At 40.7% G+C, this 24,495-nt stretch overlaps 1 protein-coding gene across 1 annotated transcript in view; it reads right to left on the bottom strand.

Annotated features, from left to right (window-relative positions):
* The window catches only part of LOC126284367 (protease inhibitors-like), a 58,985-nt gene that overhangs the window by 25,557 nt on the left and 8,933 nt on the right, over positions 1 to 24,495 (bottom strand). Inside the window, exon 2 of the mRNA XM_049983238.1 lies at positions 6,685 to 6,786. Within this exon, the coding sequence (XP_049839195.1) occupies positions 6,685 to 6,786 (102 nt within the window). The remainder of the gene's footprint in view (positions 1 to 6,684; positions 6,787 to 24,495) is intronic.

The raw sequence follows: 24,495 nt of genomic DNA on the forward strand, positions 1-24,495 counted from the left end.
CAAACGGATATGCGCTCGACTGTAAGAGTAATTCTAAATACGACACTTTCGCTATTAGTTTTCTTTTTGAACAAACATTATCCTAACCAAATCGCAACTGTGTGGCCTACATCATTTACGGGTCGTTAATTCAGTTCCCGATATTATTATTACTGTTATCATATGTTATGTTATTTTTGTATTTCGCAAACTTGCTTCAGCCAAACAATTTAACCAAAGAGTCACAAGTGTCTAATTTAAGGCGTGTAATGCGACACGTGCGGTTCAACCCGGAGACGAGTTAGAGCCAAGACATTTCGACGAAGAGGAACTGCATGTGTGCCCGAACATCTTTGGGATGTTAGCTCGCAGCCTGACAAATAATGTGTATCTACCGTTAACACTACTATTACTACTTTTAATGTTTAGGACAACCGAAGACAATCATTGGATGGTTAATAAAAGGGTAAAAGACAAGATGGCCGTCCTAGTTTGTCCGGAAATGGAAGTGTACCCCGATCGCTGTAGTATTATTAGTATCGACTTCTGGCAGAAATGGTGGACTTAAGAAGTGAATGCCGCTCAGCAGCTGAGGTCTACTTAATGAACAACGGACAGGTGTATGATAGGAATTACTGGGAGACACAGAAAACAAACAATAATGAATCGGGAAACAGACTGGAGTGGAGCACGTCATTGTGACTAAAGAAAATGAAATGCCGTGTTCGTGACTGGTCCATATAACAAGGAAGCACTTTCCTAGGCTGTAGGAGATAAATCCAGAACCGGAAAACAATCAAACAGGAAGCAAGTGTATGACGCCAGAAAACATCCACCAGGAATGTGTACGTGTATTGCTGAGGACTGTAATGCATTGGTCCAAACGACTTGAGTCATTTTACTTATTTCAGTACCAATTGCAGTGAACGTGTTATTCTTTGATTCTCGAAAGACGTACACTTTCCTAAACGTTCTGTGTTTTTATTTACATCTTTTAAAAGTATGTATTGTGATCTTTGAAGTTTTCCAGCTGGATGGAAAATTCCATCACCGTTGAAATGTCACAAAGGGAATCCCCAGTTTCAGATTTCTTTTAATACGCCACGCAATTTCATTGGCCGTGCTTGCTTTACTCTTGTTTTCATATAAGCCAACTTCTTATCTTTAAGTCTTTATTCATTCTCTTGGTACTATTTTCATTTTTGAACTGCAATTATTAATTTCACTATGACTGTTTTGCCTTGGTTGCATCTTAGCCCTGATAATACATTTGCGTCAACGCAATTTTTTTGTTCTGTTTCAGTGTTTTCGATATCTCTTTCCTCGTTCAAAATTATATTTTCGATTACTTACATACATTCTATTTTAATGATGGAATTTTAATGTTTCTGCTTTGTGTGCTTGCAAATTTGCTTCTATTTGAAGATTTTATGAGTGAGACGATAATTTTTCTTTTCAGTTAAATTTCTTTAATTATGTCATTAAGAAACTTAAATTCTGCGACTGGCTTGATTGTTCGATATGTCATCTGTATCATTATGATTGCATTAAAATTCCGTCTGGACCCTGTAAATCTATTTTTTCCATTTTTCAAATTTTTCAGTCTGTTTGTTGTCTGCTGATATGTTACATGTCAAGCTGCTTTCCCGGGCATAAAGCTAAAGAAAAACGGAGATACTCGTTCTTCTTGCCGCGCCTCAGTTTTAACTAAGAGAGGTAATCCCATATATATCACTTTTGATTTTTATTTGCTACTCCTTATGATTGCAATGATGTCTTGGTTAAAACTTCAAGTCATTCAAAATTTAGAATAATGAACAATTGAAGAGTAATTTAGTTTTCTTTTTAAGTCAAAAGTTAAATGTTTTGAAGCCTTAAAACTTTTTTGGTCGAAAATTTGCTCCGAACGAGCTCTATCTGATCTAAATCTTGTTGAATGTGTTCCGCCTTTTTGGGTCGTGCTGTTGCGTATAAAATTTTGTATGTGACTTGTTAGTGGGCCAGTTTGGTCATCCCTAGGGTTTTTTTATCTGCCAGGTATTTAGCAAACCATTGTTATGTTCAAGCGAATCTTCGGGTTCGTGACAGGGATGTTTGATTTTCCTTGTGACTGATAGTAATGAATATCCTTTATAGTTATTTACATTAGTTCTACACTTTTTGTGTAAGGGGAGAGTTAAATTTATTTTCCTATCATCGGCAATGTGCTCTGATTGCCAAAAGAATTTCATACTTTCCGTGATATTCACTACAGTAGAACCGGACATGGCGTGCCAAGCTTCACTCGGCTTTGATTGTAACCCCTGAAAAATCATGACCTCAAATAATATATTGTTATTCTACAGAACTCAGTGTCCACTTCCTTGGCTTGAGATGAGTAACGAACTGGCACGTGTATTCCGAAACAGCGAAATAAAAAGCAGAGGCGTCAACATTAAGAATTTAATAGGAATTCCACTGTTAAACGAGAGCCGGTAGGTGGGAAGAGTGCACTAAAAGTTTCTAAGAGGAACTTATCTGATGACGTGATAGAAGAAGAAATGGGAGTTCATATGGAAGACAGGATTCAATGTTAGTGTCAGCATTTAAAAGATCTCTGGAAGACTGAGATCAAATAAGGTAGAGGGCATAAGTAACATTCCTTCGGAATTTCTAAAGTCATTGTGGGAAGTGCCAACCAAATCAATACTCTAGCTGGTTCGTATAATCTATAAGACAGGCGACGTACCGTCAGACTTACGGAAAAACATCATCCACACATTTCCGAATATAGGAAGGGCAGACATGTGAGTGAAATATCGCACAGTCAGCGCAACAGATTATGCATCCAAGTTGATGACAGGAAAAATCTATAAAAGAATAGAAAAGAGAGTTAAGAATCTGTTACACGACGATCAGTTCTGCCTCTGAGGAGGTAAAGATACAAGCCAGAAAATTCTGATGTAGCTACTGGTAATGGAAGTAAGACGCAATAAACATGAAGACACATTCTTTGGGTATGTCGAAGAAGAAAAAGAGTTCGACAGCGTAAAACGGTGGAAAATAATTTTGAGAAAAATAGAAGTGAGACATAGGGAAAAACAGGTAACATACGTCACAACAACTAAAGACAGACCAATATGAGTGGAAGACCAAGAACTAAGAGCTCGTATTAAGTATTAAAAAGGACCTGTGTAACGCAGGGATGGAGTCTTTCACCCATACTGTTCAATCTACACAATGAAGAAGCAATGACGGAAGTAACAGAAATGTTGACCAGCGAGACTAAAATTCAATGTGAAAGGATATCAGTGATAGGGTACTGCTATCCTCAGTGGAAGTAAAGAAGAATTACAGGACTTGTTGAATGGAATGGACGATCTAATGAATACGTAATAATGGTTAAGAGTAAACCAAAGAAGGGCGAAAGTAATGAAAAGCAGCAGAAATGAGAACAGCGACAAAATTAACTACAAAATTGGTGACCACGAAGTTTATGAAGTTTAGGATTTCATAGGACGGACGAAGCAGGGACGACTAAGTAGCAGACTAGCACAGGCAAAGAGGATGTTCCTGGACAAAAGAAAATCGCTACTATTAGACATCGACCTTCATTTTAGGAAGACATTTCTGAGAATATACACCTGCTGGACACCACTATATGGTAGTGAATCATTAACAGTGGGAAAGCCGGGAAAGAAGAGAATAAAAGCGTTTGAAATGTGGTGCTAAAGAAGGACACTTAATGCTTGGTTGACTGACAAGATAAGGAATTCTCCACAGAATCGGAGAAGACAAAAACAAAGGGGAAACACTGACAAGAAAGGGGGAGGGGACGTAATTAGAGTACATGTGTTAAGACACCAGTAGATGGCTTCCGACACTGGCAGAGAATGCATCTTGTTCCTGTTGTGTGGTGCAAGATTTACACCCGAGCGAGCAACGCATGGCGTAAACGCTGCCTGAGAGATAAGAGGTTGTCGTGCTGGAATGCGCCAGTGCTAACGATGTACGCTTCCTTGACTTTCACGGTGCTTGATGGAGATGCAGAGGGTGGCAACTGTAGGGGAAGACAGTTACTGGGACGCATCTAACAGGTAATTGCTGACGTAGGCTGCAAGTGCTGTTCTGAGATGAAAAGGTTGTCACAGGAGAGGAGTTTGAGGCGAGCAGCATCAAACCATCCAGAAGACTGACGACTAAAAAAAAGCAATGGGCCGTTGCTGATATGCAGATTCTGTTAAATAAGAGGCGCCGCCACCGCAATAATGATGCGCGAAAACGCCATATCTGATTCAACCATCATAATAACCAATAATAACGGGACAGCCTCTCGTCGTTAGTTCGCAATTTAAACCGGAATATTCAGCTCTTTCGAACAATCTGTCAGACGCAGGAAATGGGTATTTTGCAAAACATTCCTAATAGCATGAAATTAAGAATATTTCTAGAAAAACTGACTGCTCAAAACACATATAATTTGTTTCGAATCGGAAAATTCGAACGGAAAGCAAAACAATGGAGAACACACAGAAAAAACGAGGTAAGTCCATTTAGTTAGGAAATGCGTTTATGACATATTCTAATGGCCAATCTTCTGTACTGCAAGGTAGTTGAAATGTCTTTCTAATAACATGGCAAGTCGCCGATATACAAATGTTTGTACTTGTAGTGGTAAGGGAAAGAACATTGTAAGTTGATCTTCTCAGACAAAGAACGAGGCAAGTCCTAGGTTTGCTTCCAATGTTTGCATTGCACCTGTTAGGTCAGTTGGGTTGCGACATGAAACTTGATCGGTTGATTTTCTTAGTCTGTGTTATTTCCTTACAGTAATAGTGTTTATCTGGAGGTGTGATAGTAGTGCTGTTCTCTTTGGATCTTTAAAACATGTGGATTCTCCCAAGCTGAAGTTGAAAAGCTATCTGTTAATCAGTCTTCGTACGGGAGCGACTGCAAATGCTCGTTGTTGGAGTATTTCAAACAAATCAGACCTCTCGGAGGAGAACAGCTTATCAAGAATTTTGTTAGGTAGCTGGAATTATCAATCTTCCTATGTAATTACTGTGATTTCTGTGACTTTAATTTATCGTAGAAAGCTTAGGCATAATGATTCCAATACCAGAGGCTGCTCTTTCCCAGACATTGTAAGAAACAAACGAAATGATACCATGAGTGCAATTCTTATTTCTCAAAAGGTCTTCATCGCTCAGTACGGTGTTGCAGTTCCAATACTTATCATATATCCTACACTGATGCAATATTTTATAATTAGACTGAATACATAGGAAAAAAGGGAAGAATGAAGTTTTTTTTTTTCATCATTATGTGAGTGAAATCCTTGATTCGAAAGTAAGAGTTCTTGTAATATTCTGTGATTCGTGTTCAGGACAGAATAAGAACTATATAGTGTTTTACCCTTTCAGTATCTCTTTCGTACCGTTTGAGGTTAGATAGTGTCAAAATCGTATTTTCAATAACTTATAAAAACTTTGATAAAAAAGAAAGTTATTGAAGAGTTACCAAAAGACTGGTTTAACGCTTTGCAAACTGGAAGACTGAATCCAAAGCCTTAAAAAGTCATTCAAGTTCAACAAGAAATTGTACGAGATTGGGCGACGTTTCTTAAAAGCATGTTAGAAACCAAAGTGTTATTTCAAGACGCGATGGCTTAGAGAAGCTCGGGTTTTGAAGAAAGGTAATCTGTTCAACTATGTGGCCACTTACAATGACGCCTGAAGACCAGTAGATTTCGAACGTTCTAGTGGTCGACAGGTAGACGTCGAACCTGGGTATCAACCGGAAGGGTCTGACAAATTCTTATGGCCCCACCGAGCATTGCATGGTAAGTTTTTAGTAATATGAAACTTTTTGTAAGGTAAACACGACAGTTTTGCAAATAAAGAAATCTAGGGGTATATTTTCAAGCTCCTGTCAGTACCTTATGAAAATTATGCTGGGATTCAAGAACCTAGACAGTTGCGTGGTCGAGCCGCAAGAAATTTCTGTTTCAGTTTACCACGTAATGGACCAAAATCCAAGACTAACGAAAACAAACAACACAAAGATGAACGAAAGAATACAAAAAAAAATGAATGACTTACCATATTCTGTTCGTGGTAAAGATGTACTTATCACATAATTTCAATTGATATTTATATTGGTTGCATTCGACTGGAGAGCTTTATATGTTTTTTGTACTCTTGAAAGATTAAATAGACAATCCTGAGAAATGTGAAAATGTGACTTACCCCGTTTCTGCTGCTTGCTTTTCAGTTGTTCCAGTGTGTGCACAACAAAGTAACAAAGAAGGAAATAAAGAGAGAATGTTCTCGTACAAATGATTTCTTATGTAGAACTATAAATTAGATAAACTATGAGAGTTTTAGCTCATACATCAATTCTGGTACATACTGGATTCAAGTATTCCATATTGAAAAGGATACAGAAAGTGAGAAGTTGTTCAGAGGTTTCAGATACACAATGTTACATCTCTTCACTTGTCAGGAAGTACATTTCCACTTGAATTACTACGTACTGCTGTTTAATCTAGTCCACACTAATCCAATAAGCGACAGAGCAATCAGTGTCACGAAATGAATTTTTTTAAGTAACGTATTTCCTCTACGACGTATATATGTCAAACAGGTTTTCGTTATAGCAAATTGCTTACAGATGTTATATATTGATTTTGATTATAAAGACCATGTTGACATACGTCAGACCTACCTTCAGGCTGTGGACAAGCCATGCGAGTACATCCCCATATGCCAGTACCACTACATCTGCAGGTGTTGCAGTCTTTCGTCTTCACCTCACCGGGAGTGCACGCTGAAAACACAAACATTATGCATATGTACACATTCCCCGTTCGCACTAATGTAAACAGAGTAGGTTTTACACCGTCCGTCCAGAAAGGTCCGAGACTGATTTTATTCCTAGCGTACAAGCGACGTCAAAGCGGTAACTACGGTGGAAGTTTGAACAAACAGCTGTAAACAACAGATGTGCTATCGAGCTGTCAGTTCTAAGCAGGCAGTGTTAAGTACTGGGCGTATCCACCCAGTGTGTCAAGTACTGTCGCAAATCGAAGTGGAGCAACGATCTGAACATTTCTTAATCAGGTAGTCAAGACATTCCTCAGAATGGTTTGAAGAAGGCAAAATTGTGTACAAAGTTTGTCTCGTCGCTTTGACTGCCGAATGAAAACACGACGAGTGGATGCCTGTCGCTTTTTGATTGAAATTCAGAACGAGGACAACTCTTTTATGGAAAAAATCATGACGGGTGACGAGGCTTGGTGTTGTCAATAAGAACGTACCACAAAACGACATAGTGAAGAATGGTTCGCCAAGCCCAAAGAAGCTGTGAATATGACGCACGAGTTGAACAGCATCCCAAAGCAGGAATTTTCTGAAAATTTCCCACAGGTGTACGAAAGTTCTGTGCGTTGCACCCACCTGAGAGGAGACTATGCAGCACACGCGAAGCATTAAAACAATCATCTCTACTTTTCTTTGTTACTATCCAGTCCCGGAACCTTTTGGGAAGACGGGGCACATAATAGAAGATTGTAATAGCTTTACATTTGGATTATTTTCATGGATACATTTTTCTGATATTAATCACTACCCGACATTTTCGTATTACTCTGATTTGATGGCCTTCCCATGTTAACCTGTTTCTACGAAAAATTTGCAGTTTTTACTGTATCGATATTCGTTCTGGTACAAGATTACATGAATAAGAAAAGGACGATGATTCTTTCACTGCCGAAAGTTGAAAAACTGGTTCGACATTGTAGATTTTCACACAAAAATTGCTAATAATTATTAGCTAGGTTCAAAATGAATAGCAGCTACGTATGCACTAAGAAAAAGATAACTAAAACTTGTACGCTTCAATAGGTTCAATAGATTTAAATAATACCTGTGTAAGATGGACTGAATTATAACTTAACTGATCTGAAGGCAAGTGTTGACAGTTGCGAATAAGCCTTGGTAGCAAAACACTGACACGAATTATTTACGAGGAGAATGGAAAGGCTTATAGAAGCCGAAATCAAGGGAAAGAAGGGTAGGAAAACGCAAGGCCACGCACCGCTGACCCTGCGACTTACTCGTATCTTGGAAGATATTCTGAAAGAAGACAACACTCCGTTACAGCATTTGTAGACATAAAGAAAGTTTTTGACACTGTTGATTTGAACACATTTCCGAAATTCTGAGGGTAGTAGGGATAAGATGCAGAGAGCAAAAGATTATTTGTAAGTTGCACAGAAACCAGATTTTAGCTGAAATAATTGAAACTCATGAAATGGAAACAGCAGTTAAGAAGGAAGTGAGACAGACTTACAATCTGTCCCCAAAGTTATTATATCTGTGTACCGAAAAAACAGTAAAGGAAAACAATTTCGAAATGGCTATTTAGCTGACTAAAAGCACTCTTCTTTAGCTGACCAAAACCACTCTTCAATTTCTTTTTACTCTATTCAACTCGTTGTTTTCAGCTGTTCTAATTACGAAACTTATAAACTCTTCAACGTTACATTATTATAAATGTGTAATATTTTCCTCCCTATACTATACATTTGATTTTCATATACACTTTTAAAGATTCCCTACGTAGTTCCTTCATTTGCTACTGACGATAATATCCACTAGAGGGTAACAGTACAGTGTCAGCAAGACGATAGCTATTTACAGGCTTTCGATTAATACGTAGGGGAGAGTATTGTTACATGGAGAATAGTGTACTTAGGAAGACATAATATTTGCTTGTCGGTGTTTCAGTCTACTGACAGAGTTTAGAATTACATTAAGGAATCACCACTAGGAACCAGTGCAACCAGTTCCCGCCATTTCTACTGTTTTTCTTATTGTGAAGCGTTTGTAAATATTACGAGTTATAGATATTTTAGTGTTGTATAACACTGTATATAAAATCTATCGGGAGGGTATTACTAAATCTTCCGTTGCAGAATTTTATGATGAGTAAAATTCTGCATTTTAAAACAACACTGAAGAGCCAAAGAAACTGGTACACCTGTCTAATATCGTGTATGGCCCCAACGCAGAAGTGCCGCAACACGACGTGGTATGGACTCGACTAATGTCTGAAGTAGTGCTGGAGGGAACTGACGCCATGAATGCTTCAGGGCTGTCCGTAAATCCGTAAGAATACGAGGGGTTGGATATCTCTTCTGAATAGGGTGATGCATGGCACCCCAAGTATGCTCAAAAATGTTCATGCCCAGGAGTTTGGTGGCCAGTGGAAGTGTTTAAACTCAGAAGAATGTTCCTGGAGCCACTCTGTAGCAATTCTGGACGCGTGGAGTGTCGAATTGTCCTGCTGGAATTTCCCAAGTACGTCAGAATGCACAATGGACATTAATGGATGCGGGTGATAAGGCCAGATGCCTACGTGCCTGTCACCTGTCAGCGTCGTATCTAGACACACCAGCGGTCCCATATCATTCCAACTGCACACGCCCCACACCATTACAGAGCCTCCACCAGGTTGAACAGTCCCCTGCTGACATGCAGGGTCCATGGATTCGTGAGGTTCTCTCATCATCCGTACACGTCCATCCCGTCAATACAATTTGAAACAAGACTCGTCCGACCAGGCAACATGTTTCCAGTTATTAGCAGTCCAATGTCAATGTTCACTGGCCCAGGCGAGGTGTAAAGCTTGGGGTCGTGCAGTCATCATAGGTACGCGAGTGGGCCTTCGAAAGCCCGTATCGATTATGTTTCCTTGAACGGTTCGCACTCTCACACTTGTTGGTGGCCCAGCATTGAAATCTGCAGCAATTTGCGGAAGGGCTGCACTTCCGTCATGTTGAACTATTCTCTTCAGTCGTCGTTCGTCCCGTTCTTGCAGTATCTTTTTCCGGCAGCAGCTATGTCAGATATTTGATGTTTTATCGGATGGATGATAATCACGGCGCACTTGTAAAATGGTCTTACGGAAATTCCCCACTTCATCGTTTCATGGGAGATGGTGTGTCCCATCGTTTGTGCGCCGACTATAACACCACGTTCAAACTCACTTAAGTCTTGATATCTTTCCATTGTAGCAGTAACTGATCTAACAACAACTTCAGGTAGTTACATCATGCTTGGACGGTTGAGATATACGTCGTCGGTCTTGTACCATCCTCTACTTCCAAACGGAAGAAGGTTGTCTATTATGCAACATTTTCAAGTCAGCTGTGTCTTCCTTTGATGTCTTAAAAATTTTCCCCATCTTGAAAATAGAAATTTGTGTCAGTTGCAAATAGCTTATACACTCTAAGACAAAAAAAAGCACCACTAAAGAATCATCCGAACACGACAGAAATCAGTGAATGTGCTGTATATATACAAACAAACTATAACAATTCTATAAAAATTGGATGATTTGTTCAAAAGAAAGAGATTCACTAAGGAAGTGAGTAATGCATGGCGTACCTTACCCATATGCAAGAAGTTATTCGGCGTGGTAAGGAATGATAGAGTTGTTGGTCTTCTTCAGGTATATCGTGCCAAATTCTGTCCAATTGGCGTGTTAGATCGTCAAAATTCCGAGATGGTTGGAGATCCCCGGACAGCGGTAAGATGACAGTCTGATTGTCGCCCACATTGCGGCCCGACATCCAGGACTAATGGTCTTGCGTGACATTGCATTTCATAGCAGGGCGCCATTGATTGTCATCAGCAGCACTCTTATCATACAGCGGTGCGTCCACGATATTCTACGTTTTGTTTCACTCCATGGCAAGCCACCCTTCGCTTAGATATCAGCAGGATAATCCCCGATCGTACACGGCGAAGTTCCTACAGCTTGTCTTCGTGTTTCCCAAACCCTGACTTGTCTAGTAAGGTCGCCGGATCACTCCCCAGTTGAGGAACTACCCAGATGAGAATATGTGAAGCATTGTTGGTAGTGTCTTACAAACAGCTCGTGATTTTGACAATCTAACGCTCTAATTGGGTATAATTTGGCCCGATATCCCTGAGGACATCCAAAAACTCCAAAACTCTACCATTCAATGCCAAGTCGAATAAATGCTTGCATAAGGGCCAGACGTGGACCAACGCATTATTAACGCTCAATTTCTGAAGCTCTTTCACTTGAATAAATCATACACTTTTTGTGAAATCGCAATCATTTATTTGTTAGTACATGTAAATTATGTGTCCTTGAAGTCTTTCACGACGGCATACATGAATAAAACGTTCTCGGTTTTCCAGCCGCGTCAGTTCGAATTAAATCCTCAAGCTTTCGATGGCGGAGATGGCCGTCGAAAGCTCGAGGATTATATTCCAATTGACGCAGCTGGAAAACCGAGAACGTTTTATACATGTAAATGATGTCTTAAAATTTCCGTTCCATTCGGCCAATTCCTTCGTGGTGCGTCGCTTTTTTTTTTTTTTGTTCTTCTTTTCCTTTTGTCTTGAATATTTTTCAAAATTTTTCAGAGTTGTAACCAGCTTTGGAAATATTTCTTCTTCCGTGGATTTCACTTACTGATTATTGTAGTTAGCAGAGTAACAACGAACTGCATAGACTGTTATAAACAGTAGTGACAGACGTATCTCGATTGCAACACCTTTAAATTTGAACAGAATACTTTTCCTAGGCACATGACCGAATGGTACTTTGGAAACGTTTCCCACATTTGAGAAAAACCTTAAGTTTCCGCAGTTTTTTTGTGATTTCAGAGAAAGACTGTAGCACGCATAAAGTGAATGCTACCCTTTCACAACGGAATAAGTACAGATGCCGAAATTCTATTACAGAATGTGTGAAAAGTGTTCCAAGGTCTACATTCTCCGCTACTTCTATATCTGCGACACATGCACATGCACAGACACATAGAAAACAGAGCAGACGCTGTGCAAATGTGGAATATGTGGAGTGGAGGAGACTGGCTACAACTGAGTACAGTCCTATACTATGCCTCCCGATCAGTGCATTTGCGCTAGGTGTTGGCAGCTGTGCTACATTTACAAGCTATTTTAGAACACGGAACGATAGGTTATGTCATGATCACATGGGTAGAACTGACATAAATACGATAGAATTGCGAAAAATACGTAAAAATTGTGGGAATATACACCGAAATGCGGATAAATTAAGGAAGTACTTGCGTGTCTTCTGGTTGGCACTGAACAATTTGTATATGGGAACAAGTATGCTACAGCAAGATGAATCGGAGAAAACGTCGACATGGAAGAGAAGGGAACCAGGGAAACAATCACTTTTCTCCGTCGAGGCAGCATTCTACTGTATGTCTATTGACGTAACAGCGAAACACGGAAGTTGACTATTGTATATTATGCTTTTTAGGACGACAGAGAACCATCTGCCTCTAAACGTACTTGCATCTGCGGTAAAGGATGACGTAGAGTGGATGGAGTGGTCGGTTGAGACGGTGTTGTAACGAGGTACGATTTAATGGTAGACTGATGATGCTTTCTAGAGAGATACTGCGAAAAGTTGTTGCAGGTCATTTGACCATTTTTTACTGATGTTCTGTCAGGAAGCATCAGTTGTTTGATAAAGCCTGCGTTCGACTCGTATACAACCGAGTGTTCTGTGTGCGTTTCAGAGCAGTATCTACTTGCAATCGCTAACAGTAAACCCCTCGGTCATCAGAGGACTTCCAACTCATGTGTGATGAAACGTGACACATTCCTCTAAACGAACGAAGATTTTTGCGATGTACTCCATTCCTCTGTCGCATCTTGCGTGTAAAATCGATACGTCAGTTTCATAACTAAGCTAGCGATAGGTTTTTGTGAGACACTGCAATCCCCGTGTATTCATCTGCGTGACAGATGTGCTGTTTACAGAGTTAGTGGCTGCATCTCTTGCAATTTCACATGTCGGACACTGCTGCTATAAGTTTATCTGTTCCCCTGTAAGAGGTATTCTCCGTTACTAACGATCATTTTATATAGGACTGATGTGGGCGTAGTACAATTTCTGAACCGTGATCGGATGTGAACAGTGGACGCTACACATCTCTGGAAAGCTACATGTGTATGCATCACACAGAGCCACTGTTTTAAGGAAGTAGTTTTTTGTTTTGCAGTTTGTTGCCATAGTTTATCGTAGAGAAACCTGCAAGAAGGATGTATACCACGCGCTGGAAATATATTTCTTACATTGAAATATTAACAGTGCTACATTTCACACGACTGATGGGTTGGAAACTCAAGCGATCTAACATTACAGCCTGTTTTAAGTGCAGAACCCGTAGGCTTAGGAGTGCGTGTGTTTATGATCTCTCTAACCAGTACCCTCCTGGTACTGATCACAGACACTAGAACAATATTTTAAAATTGATAGCGTAGTTGATTTATGTAAAATGCTTCGAAATCCATCCATCTGGATTTCCACCGCTCATAAAAATCACCCATTTCTTGTTCTTCTTAACAGTCTGCTATTACATCACAACACATCCATCCACAATGAGTGCTAACCTCCTCGACATGGGTGCATCTGGGGAAATCTTGTGCACTTGGATGGGTGAGGACTAAATTATGCACTATGCTCGAGGTGTTAGAAATATGTAGAGCGCTCTCTGGTATATTTTGATGATGAATGTGTTCGAGAATTAACAACGAATGAACGTACTGCACAGTCATCTATTTACATTCGCAATGATACTCGCAAACTAGAGAAGGGGCGCTTTACCTATGATACTGAAATTGGGGAAACATACTGCCACATCATTGGTCGGTGTTGAAATTACTGTAAAACTGCTAAAGCTGTTCGCGCTATCAACTTCTAAGTAGGCTGTTTAGTTTTTTTTTTATTGGTTACGACACATAGCGCTCTGTATGAAAAATCAATGGCTGTGCTGTGTGCAGTCAGCGGCTGGTTGGCATTGTTGTAATACTCGCCATTGTAGTGTTGGGCAGCTGGATGTTAACAGAGCGTAGCGTTGCGCAGTTGGAGGTGAGCCGCCAGCAGTGGTGGACGTGGGGAGAGAGATGGCGGAGTTTTGTAATTTGTAAGACTGGATGTCATGAACTATCATATATATTTTGACTATTAAGGTAAATACACTGTTTGTTCTCTATCGAATTATTTCATTTGCTAACTATGCCTATCAGTAGTTAGTGCCTTCCGTAGTTTGAATCTTTTATTTAGCTGGCAGTAGTGGCGCTCGCTGTATTGCAGTAGTTCGAGTAACGAAGATTTTTGGTAAGGTAAGTGATTTGTGAAAGGTATAGGTTAATGTTAGTCAGGGTCATTCTTTTGTAGGGATTTTTGAAAGTCAGATTGCGTTGCGCAAAAAAATATTGTGTGTCAGTTTAAGCACAGTCTTGTGTAAATTGTTCTAAAAAGGACGTTTCAAACTGTAATGCTTATTACTGCAGTACACCGACGGTGTCTTTTCCATCCCATCTGTCCTCTGGTACGCTAGTGGTTACCACATAATGATTGACTGACATCGCTTGTTTGAGTTGGAGAAAGAGTTTTGGTCGAGGCGCATCACTTTCTGGGGATGGCTAGCACCGAAACAGTAATCGCATACATGACCGAAAAATGAGAAATCAGTCGAAACAGAATGCAGAGCCATCAGCTATTCCGTCACTGTGACAGATAAATGTGGTGTCACCGCCAGACACCACACTTGCTAGGTGGTAGCCTTTAAATCGGCCGCGGTCCGTTAGTATACGTCGGACCCGCGTGTCGCCACTATCAGTGATTGCAGACCGAGCGCCGCCACACGGCAGAGTCTAGAGAGACTCCCTAGCACTCGCCCCAGTTGGACAGCCGGCTTTGCTAGCGATGGTTTACTGACTACATACGCTCTCATTTGCAGAGACGACAGTTTAGCATAGCCTTCAGCTACGTCATTTGCTACGACCTAGCAAGGCGCCATATTCAGTTACTATGTCTTCTGAGCAGATACTATTGTGACTCATGTGCCGTCAAGAGCGACGTTCATCATTAATGGATTAAAGTTAAGTATCAAACTAATTAAGTTTAAGCGTAGAAGTCGTCAATCATCTTCGGACTGCAGTTTGGAAAGTCTCCATAACACCGCCATACTCTTCTAGTTTCCTTAAGATGTAACTGTCTTTTACTTAAAATCATCAAGTGTTTGTGTGTTTGGTGTGTTACGGTAGCAGCAGTCACAACCTGACTTATACCATGCGACGTCTAGTTTTGTGAGAAGCAATGGATCAGAAAGTGTTGATGTCAGTTTAGAACTTGACACAGACCTCGAAGTCTGTATGACAGTGTAACAAGCGTGTTACACCAGAAAAAATTTCAAACAACGATACAGAGTCGCAGGGAGGGTCTCTTGGACTTATAGTACAGTTTGTGGGGTCCAGTCATCCTCCTACAGTATAGGCGATGAAACTTTAAACTGGTCTGTGCAGTGGATCAATACCTGTATATTTAATAGGATCGTCACATGTGCTCGAAGCCGCCATGCAGATGGTATGTTTTCGAAATACGGGAGGGATGAGGTAAAAATCTTATCAAGTTCTATATCGGATGAAGTTAGTGGAGCTTTAATAGTTCATAATATTTCTCTGTTGGATAGAACAGAATAACGACGGTAACATGTAGGGCTGATAGACCTGAATGGGCCCTGAGGGACAAGGGTCTGTAGTACCTGTTTGTAGTTTGGGAACGCACTGCAATGCAGTAGCAAAATCCTCATCCTCCTCCCAGTTTCCGTACTGTCTTTTACATCTACATGACATCTACATCTACATGACTACTCTGCAATTCACATTTAAGTGCTTGGCAGAGGGTTCATCGAACCACAATCATACTATCTCTCTACTATTCCACTCCCGAACAGCGAGCGGGAAAAACGAACACCTAAACCTTTCTGTTCGAGCTCTGATTTCTCTTATTTTATTTTGATGATCATTCCTACCTATGTAGGTTGGGCTCAACAAAATATTTTCGCATTCGGAAGAGAAAGTTGGTGACTGAAATTTCGTAAAAAGCTCTCGCCGCGACGAAAAACGTCTATGCTGTAATGACTTCCATCCCAACTCGTGTATCATATCTGCCACACTCTCTCCTCTATAACGCGATAATACAAAACGAGCTGCCCTTCTTTGCACCCTCTCGATGTCCTCCGTCAATCCCACCTGGTAAGGATCCCACACCGCGCAGCAATATTCTAACAGAGGACGAACGAGTGTAGTGTAAGCTGTCTCTTTAGTGGACTTGTTGCATCTTCTAAGTGTCCTGCCAATGAAACGCAACCTTTGGCTCGCCTTCCCGACAATATTATCTGTGGTCCTTCCAACTGAAGTTGTTCGTAATTTTAACACCCAGGTACTTAGTTGAATTGACAGCCTTGAGAATTGTACTATTTATCGAGTAATCGAATTCCAACGGAGTTCTTTTGGAACTCATGTGGATCATCTCACACTTTTCGTTATTTATCGTCAACTGCCACCTGACACACCATACAGCAATCTTTTATGCTGCTTCATGTCAAAACACAGTTCTCTCGCAGTAACTCAGCTTAAACTAGTTTTACACAGGTTGCAGAAGGTGGTAGATATAGCTTTCTCGAACTTCTACTGAGTACGGACTTACATTGGAACGATCACATGCTGCAGAAATGTCAGAAGTTGCAAGATTCGTAGGGACTATCTAAAACCACTTTTGGATTTTATTATAGCAGACATGTTCGAGAAAGGTGACTCGTTTCGATGTATGAGAGTACCAGAAATATGATTCACTAGTGGCTGTAATCATAAAAGGACTTCTCCATAGAATCCAACGCAGGTATGTGGTTGAATGGAACGACTTGATCCAAAATCCCAGATAGCATTTCTACCGAAAGCGTAGCACTAGAGATCTGGAATCCTAGTGTACATTTCATAAGACCTCAGTCAGCACACCATCTACTACTGTTTGCGATCCTTCTCAATCAATCATCGCCCATAACTCAGTGGATATACTGCAGAACCTCTGACATAGCATCGAGACAGAATACATTGTACATACTGGAAAAATGTCTAGTGGCGGCGGCGTGAGGGAGTTACTTATACCGGTTTCATACCATGCTCCTTAGCCGAGTCACCTTCGAAATTCGGAAATTTTATTACGAGGGTGTACCGTCGGTGACGTGTAACCGCGCTGTTGGTCTGATAATACAGGGTGTTACAAAAAGGTACGGCCAAACTTTCAGGAAACATTCCTCACACACAAATAAATAAAAGATGTTATGTGGACGTGTGTCCGGAAACGATTAATTTCCATGTTAGAGCTCATTTTAGTTTCGTCAGTATGTACTGTACTTCCTCGATTCACCGCCAGTTGGCGCAATTGGAGGAAGGTAATGTTGACTTCGGTGCTTGTGTTGACATGCGACTCATTTCTCTACAGTATCAGTACATCAGTACGTAGCATCAACAGATTGGTGTTCATCACGAACAGATTCGGTGACCGATGGATTGGTAGAGGCGGACCAATTCCATGGCCTCCACGCTCTCCTGGCCTCAACCCTCTTGACTTTCATTTACGGGGGCATTTGAAAGCTCTTGTCTACGCAACCCCGGTACCAAATGTAGAGACTCTTCGTATTGTGGACGGCTGTAATACAGTACGCCATTTTCCAGGGCTGCATCAGGGCATCAGGGATTCCATGCGACGGAGGGTGGATGCATGTATCCTCGCTAACGGAGGACATTTTGAACATTTCCTGTAACAAAGTGTTTGAAGTCACGCTGGTAAGTTCTGTTGCTGTGTGTTTCCATTCCATGATTAATGTGATTTGAAGAGAAGTAATAAAATGAGCTCTGACATGGAAAGTAAGCGTTTCCGGACACATGTCCACATAACATATTTTCTTTATTTGTGTGTGAGGAATGTTTCCCGAAAGTTTGGCCGTACCTTTTTGTAACACCCTGTATACCCACATCGGTGATGCGCTGCGTTGCAAATACGCTGCAACAACGTCATCAAACGGAAACTTCTTGACTGCTCCTTACAACAAGCTTTGAATCGATCATCTCGAATGCTATGCAAAAGCAGCTGAAGGAGGTAAGCAACGTAAGGTCGACAAACATGATTTATACTAACACGCAGTATTATTTCGCTGGCAATCGTTTATTGGCGGAGTATTGTACTTAGTAGTAGGGGATGCATCATAGGTTCACCTTGAGCATCAGGCTTGTAAAGTGTGCATGTGTGTGTTCCGACATGTGCAAAGTAAATGACTATGTCCAGTCGTAAGGAAGGTATGGATTTGATTTGGAATACTGTGACAGCAAAGGGAAGAGTATGTCAAGTCATAATTATGGTACAGATATTTCTATTTCCAGAACCACACCCGTCAGCAGGGAGTATTTCCGATACTTCACTCATTGTCGAATGTCATTCAATTGAGACCTCGATCGTGGTATTTAATTCTAAGTACAGTGATAAAACATGTATGAGACTGATTTTCTAGGATGATTCTGCCTATGCGTGCTTGGCGTGCAGCGCTGGTGACCTGTGGCGGGAATGATTCACATTTGATGTTAACGGCAGGAGCTGTCCAAATGGAAGGGCCTGTTGGGGTGCAGGAACGTAGCTGACTTAACCATGTCGTCCTCTAGACGGCCGAGTAGCGAACTAATACTTACTATGTGTTGGTCATCTTTCGTGACCACGTGGAAATTTGAGAAGATTCAATGCGGATGTGTGTTTGCGCTTGACCATTATTTCCTCCCATTTAAATTGTCCACTTGACTGCTTCTGCACATTTCGCACCTTTATTTCTTCATACTTCGGACGGCATTATGCCTCTCATCTCGTATTACTTCCAGCACGTCATTTTCATTATCAGCGATTTATGTATCTGATCTACCTCTTGAACTACACAACCGTAACTGCAATAAGCGATCGGTTATGTCCAGAGTCCTGGCTACAACTTTTTTCTTTCTCTGTCTGTTGTCCATTTCAGCCATACGACTGCGGAGGAACTTACCTGTAACCTACGTCTTATTCAACTCTGCATTCAAGAAAAGATTAAATCTTTACCTGTTTGATCAGCGTCGTTTCCTTCTTGGCGTATCCCAGCTGTTTCCTTTCTGTCCAACAGTGATCCGTATCTCTGTCATATTATAAGGTATTTATATTTTTATCATCATTTGCTATTTCTGTTTTCTTCCTTCCATCTCATCTGCTAATATTATACCATTATTTCCCGCTCTCGCTCTTACTATTCAGTTTCCTTCTTGGCGTATCCCAGCTGTTTCCTTTCTGTCCAACAGTGATCCGTATCTCTGTCATATTATAAGGTATTTATATTTTTATCATCATTTGCTATTTCTGTTTTCTTCCTTCCATCTCGTCTGCTAATATTATACCATTATTTTCCGCTCTCGCTCTTACTATTCAGTTTCTTCTTCAGATTAATTCCTTCTATGCAGTTGTCAGACGTTGCTGTCAGATGTCACGATTCACATTCAACAAGAACGCATTGAAGAAAGGGGCAAGACTGATATTTCTTAAATTCCGTATATGCATTACTATATATATATATTGTATTATGTATTGCTTACATACTATTCGTAGGTTAAAACTGAAGAAACTGCAAAAAGGTGGGAATTTAAGGACATGGGATCTAGATAAGCTGAAAGAACCAGAGGTTGTACAGAGTTTCAAGGAGAGCATAAGGGAACAATTGACAGGAATGGGGGAAAGAAACACAGTAGATGAAGAATGGGTAGCTCTGAGGCATGAAGCAGTGAAGGCAGCACAGGATAAAGTAGGTAAAAAGTCGAGGGCTGCTAGAAATCCTTGGGTAACAGAAGAAATATTGAATTTAATTGATGAAAGGAGAAAATATAAAAATGCAGTAAATGAAGCAGGCAAAAAGGAATACAAACGTCTCTAAAATGGGATCGACAGGAAGTGCAAAATGGCTTAGCAGGGATGGCTAGAGGACAAATGTAAGGATGTAGAAGCTTATCTCACTAGGGGTAAGATATACTGCCTACAGGAAAATTAAAGAGACCTTTGGAGAGAAGAGAACCACGTGTATGAATATCAAGAGCTCAGATGGCAACCCAGTTCTACGCAAAGAAGGGAAGTCAGAAAGGTGGAAGGAGTATATAGATGGTTTATACAAGGGCGATGTACTTGAGGACAATATTCTGGAAATGGAAGAGGATGTAGATGAAGACGAAATGGGAGATACGATACTGCGTGAAGAGTTTGACAGAGCACTGAAGACCTGAGTCGAAACAAGGCCCCTGGAGTAGACAACATTCCATTAGAACTACTGACGGCCTTGGGAGAGCCAGTCATGACAAAACTCTACCAGCTGGTGAGCAAGATGTATGAGAGAGGCGAAATACCCTCAGACTTCAAGAAGAATATAATAATTCCAATCCCAAAGAAAGCAGGTGCTGACAGATGTGAAAATTACCGAACTATCAGTTTAATAAGTCACAGGTGCAAAATACTAACGCGAATTCTTTACAGACGAATGGAAAAACTGGTAGATGCGGACCTCGGGGAGGATCAGTTTGGATTCCGTAGAAATGTTGGAACACGTGAGGCAATAATGACCTTACGACTTATCTTAGAAGAAAGATTAAGGAAAGGCAAACCTACGTTTCTAGCATTTGTAGACTTAGAGAAAGCTTTTGACAATGTTGACTGGAATACTCTTTTTCAAATTCTGAAGGTGGCAGGGGTAAAATACAGGGAGCGAAAGGCTATTTACAATTTGTACGGAAACCAGATGGCACTTATTAGAGTCGAGGGGCATGAAAGGGAAGCAGTAAAGGAAACAAAAGAAAAATTTGGAGTAGGTATTAAAATTCATGGAGAAGAAATAAAAACTTTGAGGTTCGCCGATGGCATTGTAATTCTGTCAGAGACGGAAAAGGACTTGGAAGAGCAGTTGAACGGAATGGACAGTGTCTTGAAAGGAGGATATAAGATGAACATCAACAAAAGCAAAACGAGGATAATGGAATGTAGTCAAATTAAATCGTGTGATGCTGAGGGAATTAGATTAGGAAATGAGACACTTAAAGTAGTAAAGGAGTTTTGCTACTTAGGAAGTAAAATAACTGATGATGGTCGAAGTAGAGAGGATATAAAATGTAGACTGGCAATGGCAAGGAAAGCGTTTCTGATGAAGAGAAATTTGTTAACATCGAGTGTAGATTTAAGTGTCAGGAAGTAATTTCTGAAAGTATTTGTATGGAGTGTAGCCATGTATGGAAGTGAAACATGGACGATAAATAGTTTGGACAAGAAGAGAATAGAAGCTTTCGAAATGTGGTGCTACAGAAGAATGCTTAAAATTAGATGGGTAGATCACATAACTAATGAGGAGGTACTGAATAGAATTGGGGAGAAGAGGAGTTTGTGGCACAACTTGACTAGAAGAAGGGATCGGTTGGTAGCACATGTTTTGAGGCATCAAGGGATCACAAATTTAGCATTGGAGGGCAGCGTGGAGCGTAAAAATCGTAGAGAGAGACCAAGAGATGAATACACTAAGCAGATTCAGAAGGATGTGGGTTGCAGTAGGTACTGGGAGATGAAGAAACTTGCACAGGATAGAGTAGCATGGAGAGCTGCATCAAACCAGTCTCAGGACTGAAGACAAAAACAACAACATACTATTCATAATTATGTTAACTCACTGGGGTTGTCTAATTGAGTATAAAAGGGAGCCTGAAGGCCTTAACTTTGCCAGATGAAATAGACTGCACAAATAAGTAAAAACGTCTCGGAATGCTTGTACAAACATCTCTCTCTGCTGTTACTTTGCCATCTTAATTAATGAAATATATCTTGTACACAGCTTACGTTTCGGTCTTGGTTGCTTCAAACTTATATTGTTTTCAGTTGTCTCTCTTACCTGATTTTCACTGCAACTTCTCACATCCGCTCGATGACATTTGCAAATGGTTTTAATCAAGTTTCTATTATCTTTTCTTCAAAACTCTCATTTTCTTTCACTAATAGCTCTATTTTTTTATATTTGCTGTGCCGCTTTTTTTACTCAAAATTCAGCAGTTTAAGGAACAAATTTCGCTATCACGCGTTTAATACAAAAAAATGTGAAAACCTTTATGGCATGAGCCATCCAGTATGGCGACATCACCAGCAACTTGTCTACTTGTGAATCGGCGAGAGTTCATAACCATATCTTTCGTTTATTCCACGATTCCATTGTCTGATGAGGTGCTCGGAGTCCAAGCTGCTCGTAACCCTAATACAAAGTCTTCACAGCCTTCACCGCTCGTTAATCATTTTTTTGCTCATGGCAGACTCATCAAAAGCAACATGCAACAGATCGACTTTTATACAAAATAAATAATCGCCGATACTACCAAAACATTTGTGACCTTTTGACAGCTGTTAACAGACTTAATGTCGGATATGGCTGACATTAAACAGACACGTTCTACTCATGTTTACCAACACAACAACGAAAAATATCGAATCGGCATAATGCAATACGCGTTCTTACAAAATTCCCGCTACCTTTTGAATACACCTCGTGCGTAACCTTGCGTTGAACACGAACAGTGTAACACTATTATTTGTGTAGTGCAGGAATGACCGTCAGGCGATACAGCGATCGTTGTACAGGTCGCTCGTTTTCTAATTGAATTATTGACGAGTTTCGCTCGTCAGACGTGAGCATTCTCGGATGATTAAAAATTGACGTATAGGGCAATAGCATCAGGCAAAGCTAAACAGTACAATTGGCTTAGAACCTGGTAACTTACATTCGTTGTTATGGTGTCAATGCGGTAGAGACTTAAAGGACCATTCGGCACCATTTTACCTGATGCTAATGTTTTCTGTACTTTTCACCCACCTGACGACGCTCCGATCTGACGACCGATATAATACGTGACCTGTGGCGGTTTCATCTGTACGTTAATTCTGTCATTTGGCTACTTTGTTGACGAAGACAAGGATTTCATTTCAAGCCAAGGTTTCTGTCTCAGAGATAAAAACTGGGGCGCGTTGGGTGGACGTTGTGACCCTTGCCCAAGCTGGAAGAACACTCGGGCTAACAAACGGGTAACTTATCACTTAGGAAAATATTTGTGACAGACGGTCTATTTTCGGGTACCTGTGTCAATCATACAAGGAATAGATTGTTTCGTATCGTTTCGTCTAGCACTGCGGCCGACTTTATCAAGGCGTTCCTCCAGAAGTGGATCTATAAACCGACCATGTCTGCTGGCAAACGTAGCGGCTTATCGAAGAGGTCACTGTTTATCTTCACTGCTGACTCTGGGCAGCTGTCGACACACAGGCGTGCGTTAGAGTAAAATCATTGCGGTCTCATGTGGTCTCCGGCCGATGCGCCGAGTGAGGTAGTTGAATGGTTCACATCCTGGAGGTGTGAAATTCTAATTTCCCTATGGCTATCCACCTTTAGGTCTTCCGTGGTTTCCCTTGACTGTTAGTGTCCGATGAGAGGAGTTCTGTTTTCTATTCCCACTACAACACACAAAAAAATTCTTACCGGTCGTCTGTCAACTTCAGCCCCGATGCCCAAGCAGGGCAACAGTAATGGTAATATGATATTGTTTCAGCATAGCGAGCTGAAAATCTGTTAATACTGTTGCCATTTTCGAAATTTTCTTACAGGGCACAAGGAAAAAAGTATCAGTCAACCAGGAAGGATCAACTATTCGCAGCAAACATGATATTTTTAAATCAATGAGTTGAAATCAATTGAAAATTGAAAAGGGAAAACTTCACATTCATCGGCAACTCGACGCCATTATCCATTGCTAGTCGCGTTATTGAGAACGCTGTCAAATCTGTTAATTTTAGTGTCCTGACGTTTTCCAAGCAAGTGATAACATGTTTTGCTGGCTGCGGTGGCCGTGCAGTTCTAGGCGATCAGTCCGGAACCGCGCGACTGCTACTGTCGCAGGTTCGAATCCTGCCTCGGGCATGTATGTGTGTGATGTCCTGAGGTTAGTTAGGTTTAAGTAATTCTAGGTTCTAGGGGACTAATGACCTCAGATGTTAAGTCCCATAGTGCTCAGAGCCATTTTTTTTTTTTTTTTTTTGATAGCATGTTTTGCATTGAAACACACACAGCCACCCTAAAATGAAGAGATTTGCGAGATGAGTCATAATGAAGGCTGAAAATCATGATAATGTATGGCATAAATCTTAGGTTGACAAAAATAAAAAACCAACAATTATGCACACAATACTCTGTTTCAGAGGAAACCAACTTGATAGTTATATTACCATCAAGTATCACTCTATCGGATGCAAGTTCATCTTTGTGACCGATCCATCTATCGATTATTATTAGAGTTCTTACATCTACTTTTTCTGGAAAGACATTTCAGATTAATTTTGGAAGGTATTCTGATGTCATCCACCCATCTGAATTTGCACCAACACACAATACACTATGGGATCAAAAGTATCCGGATACCCCAAAAACATACGTCTTTCGTATTAGGTGCGATGTGCTGCCATCTGCTGCCAGGTACTCCATATCAGTGACCTCCGTAGTCATTATACATCGTGAGAGAGCAGAATGGGGCACTCCGC

The sequence above is a fragment of the Schistocerca gregaria genome, chromosome 8, assembly GCF_023897955.1.
Source record: "Schistocerca gregaria isolate iqSchGreg1 chromosome 8, iqSchGreg1.2, whole genome shotgun sequence".
In the NCBI taxonomy this organism is placed as follows: domain Eukaryota; kingdom Metazoa; phylum Arthropoda; class Insecta; order Orthoptera; family Acrididae; genus Schistocerca; species Schistocerca gregaria.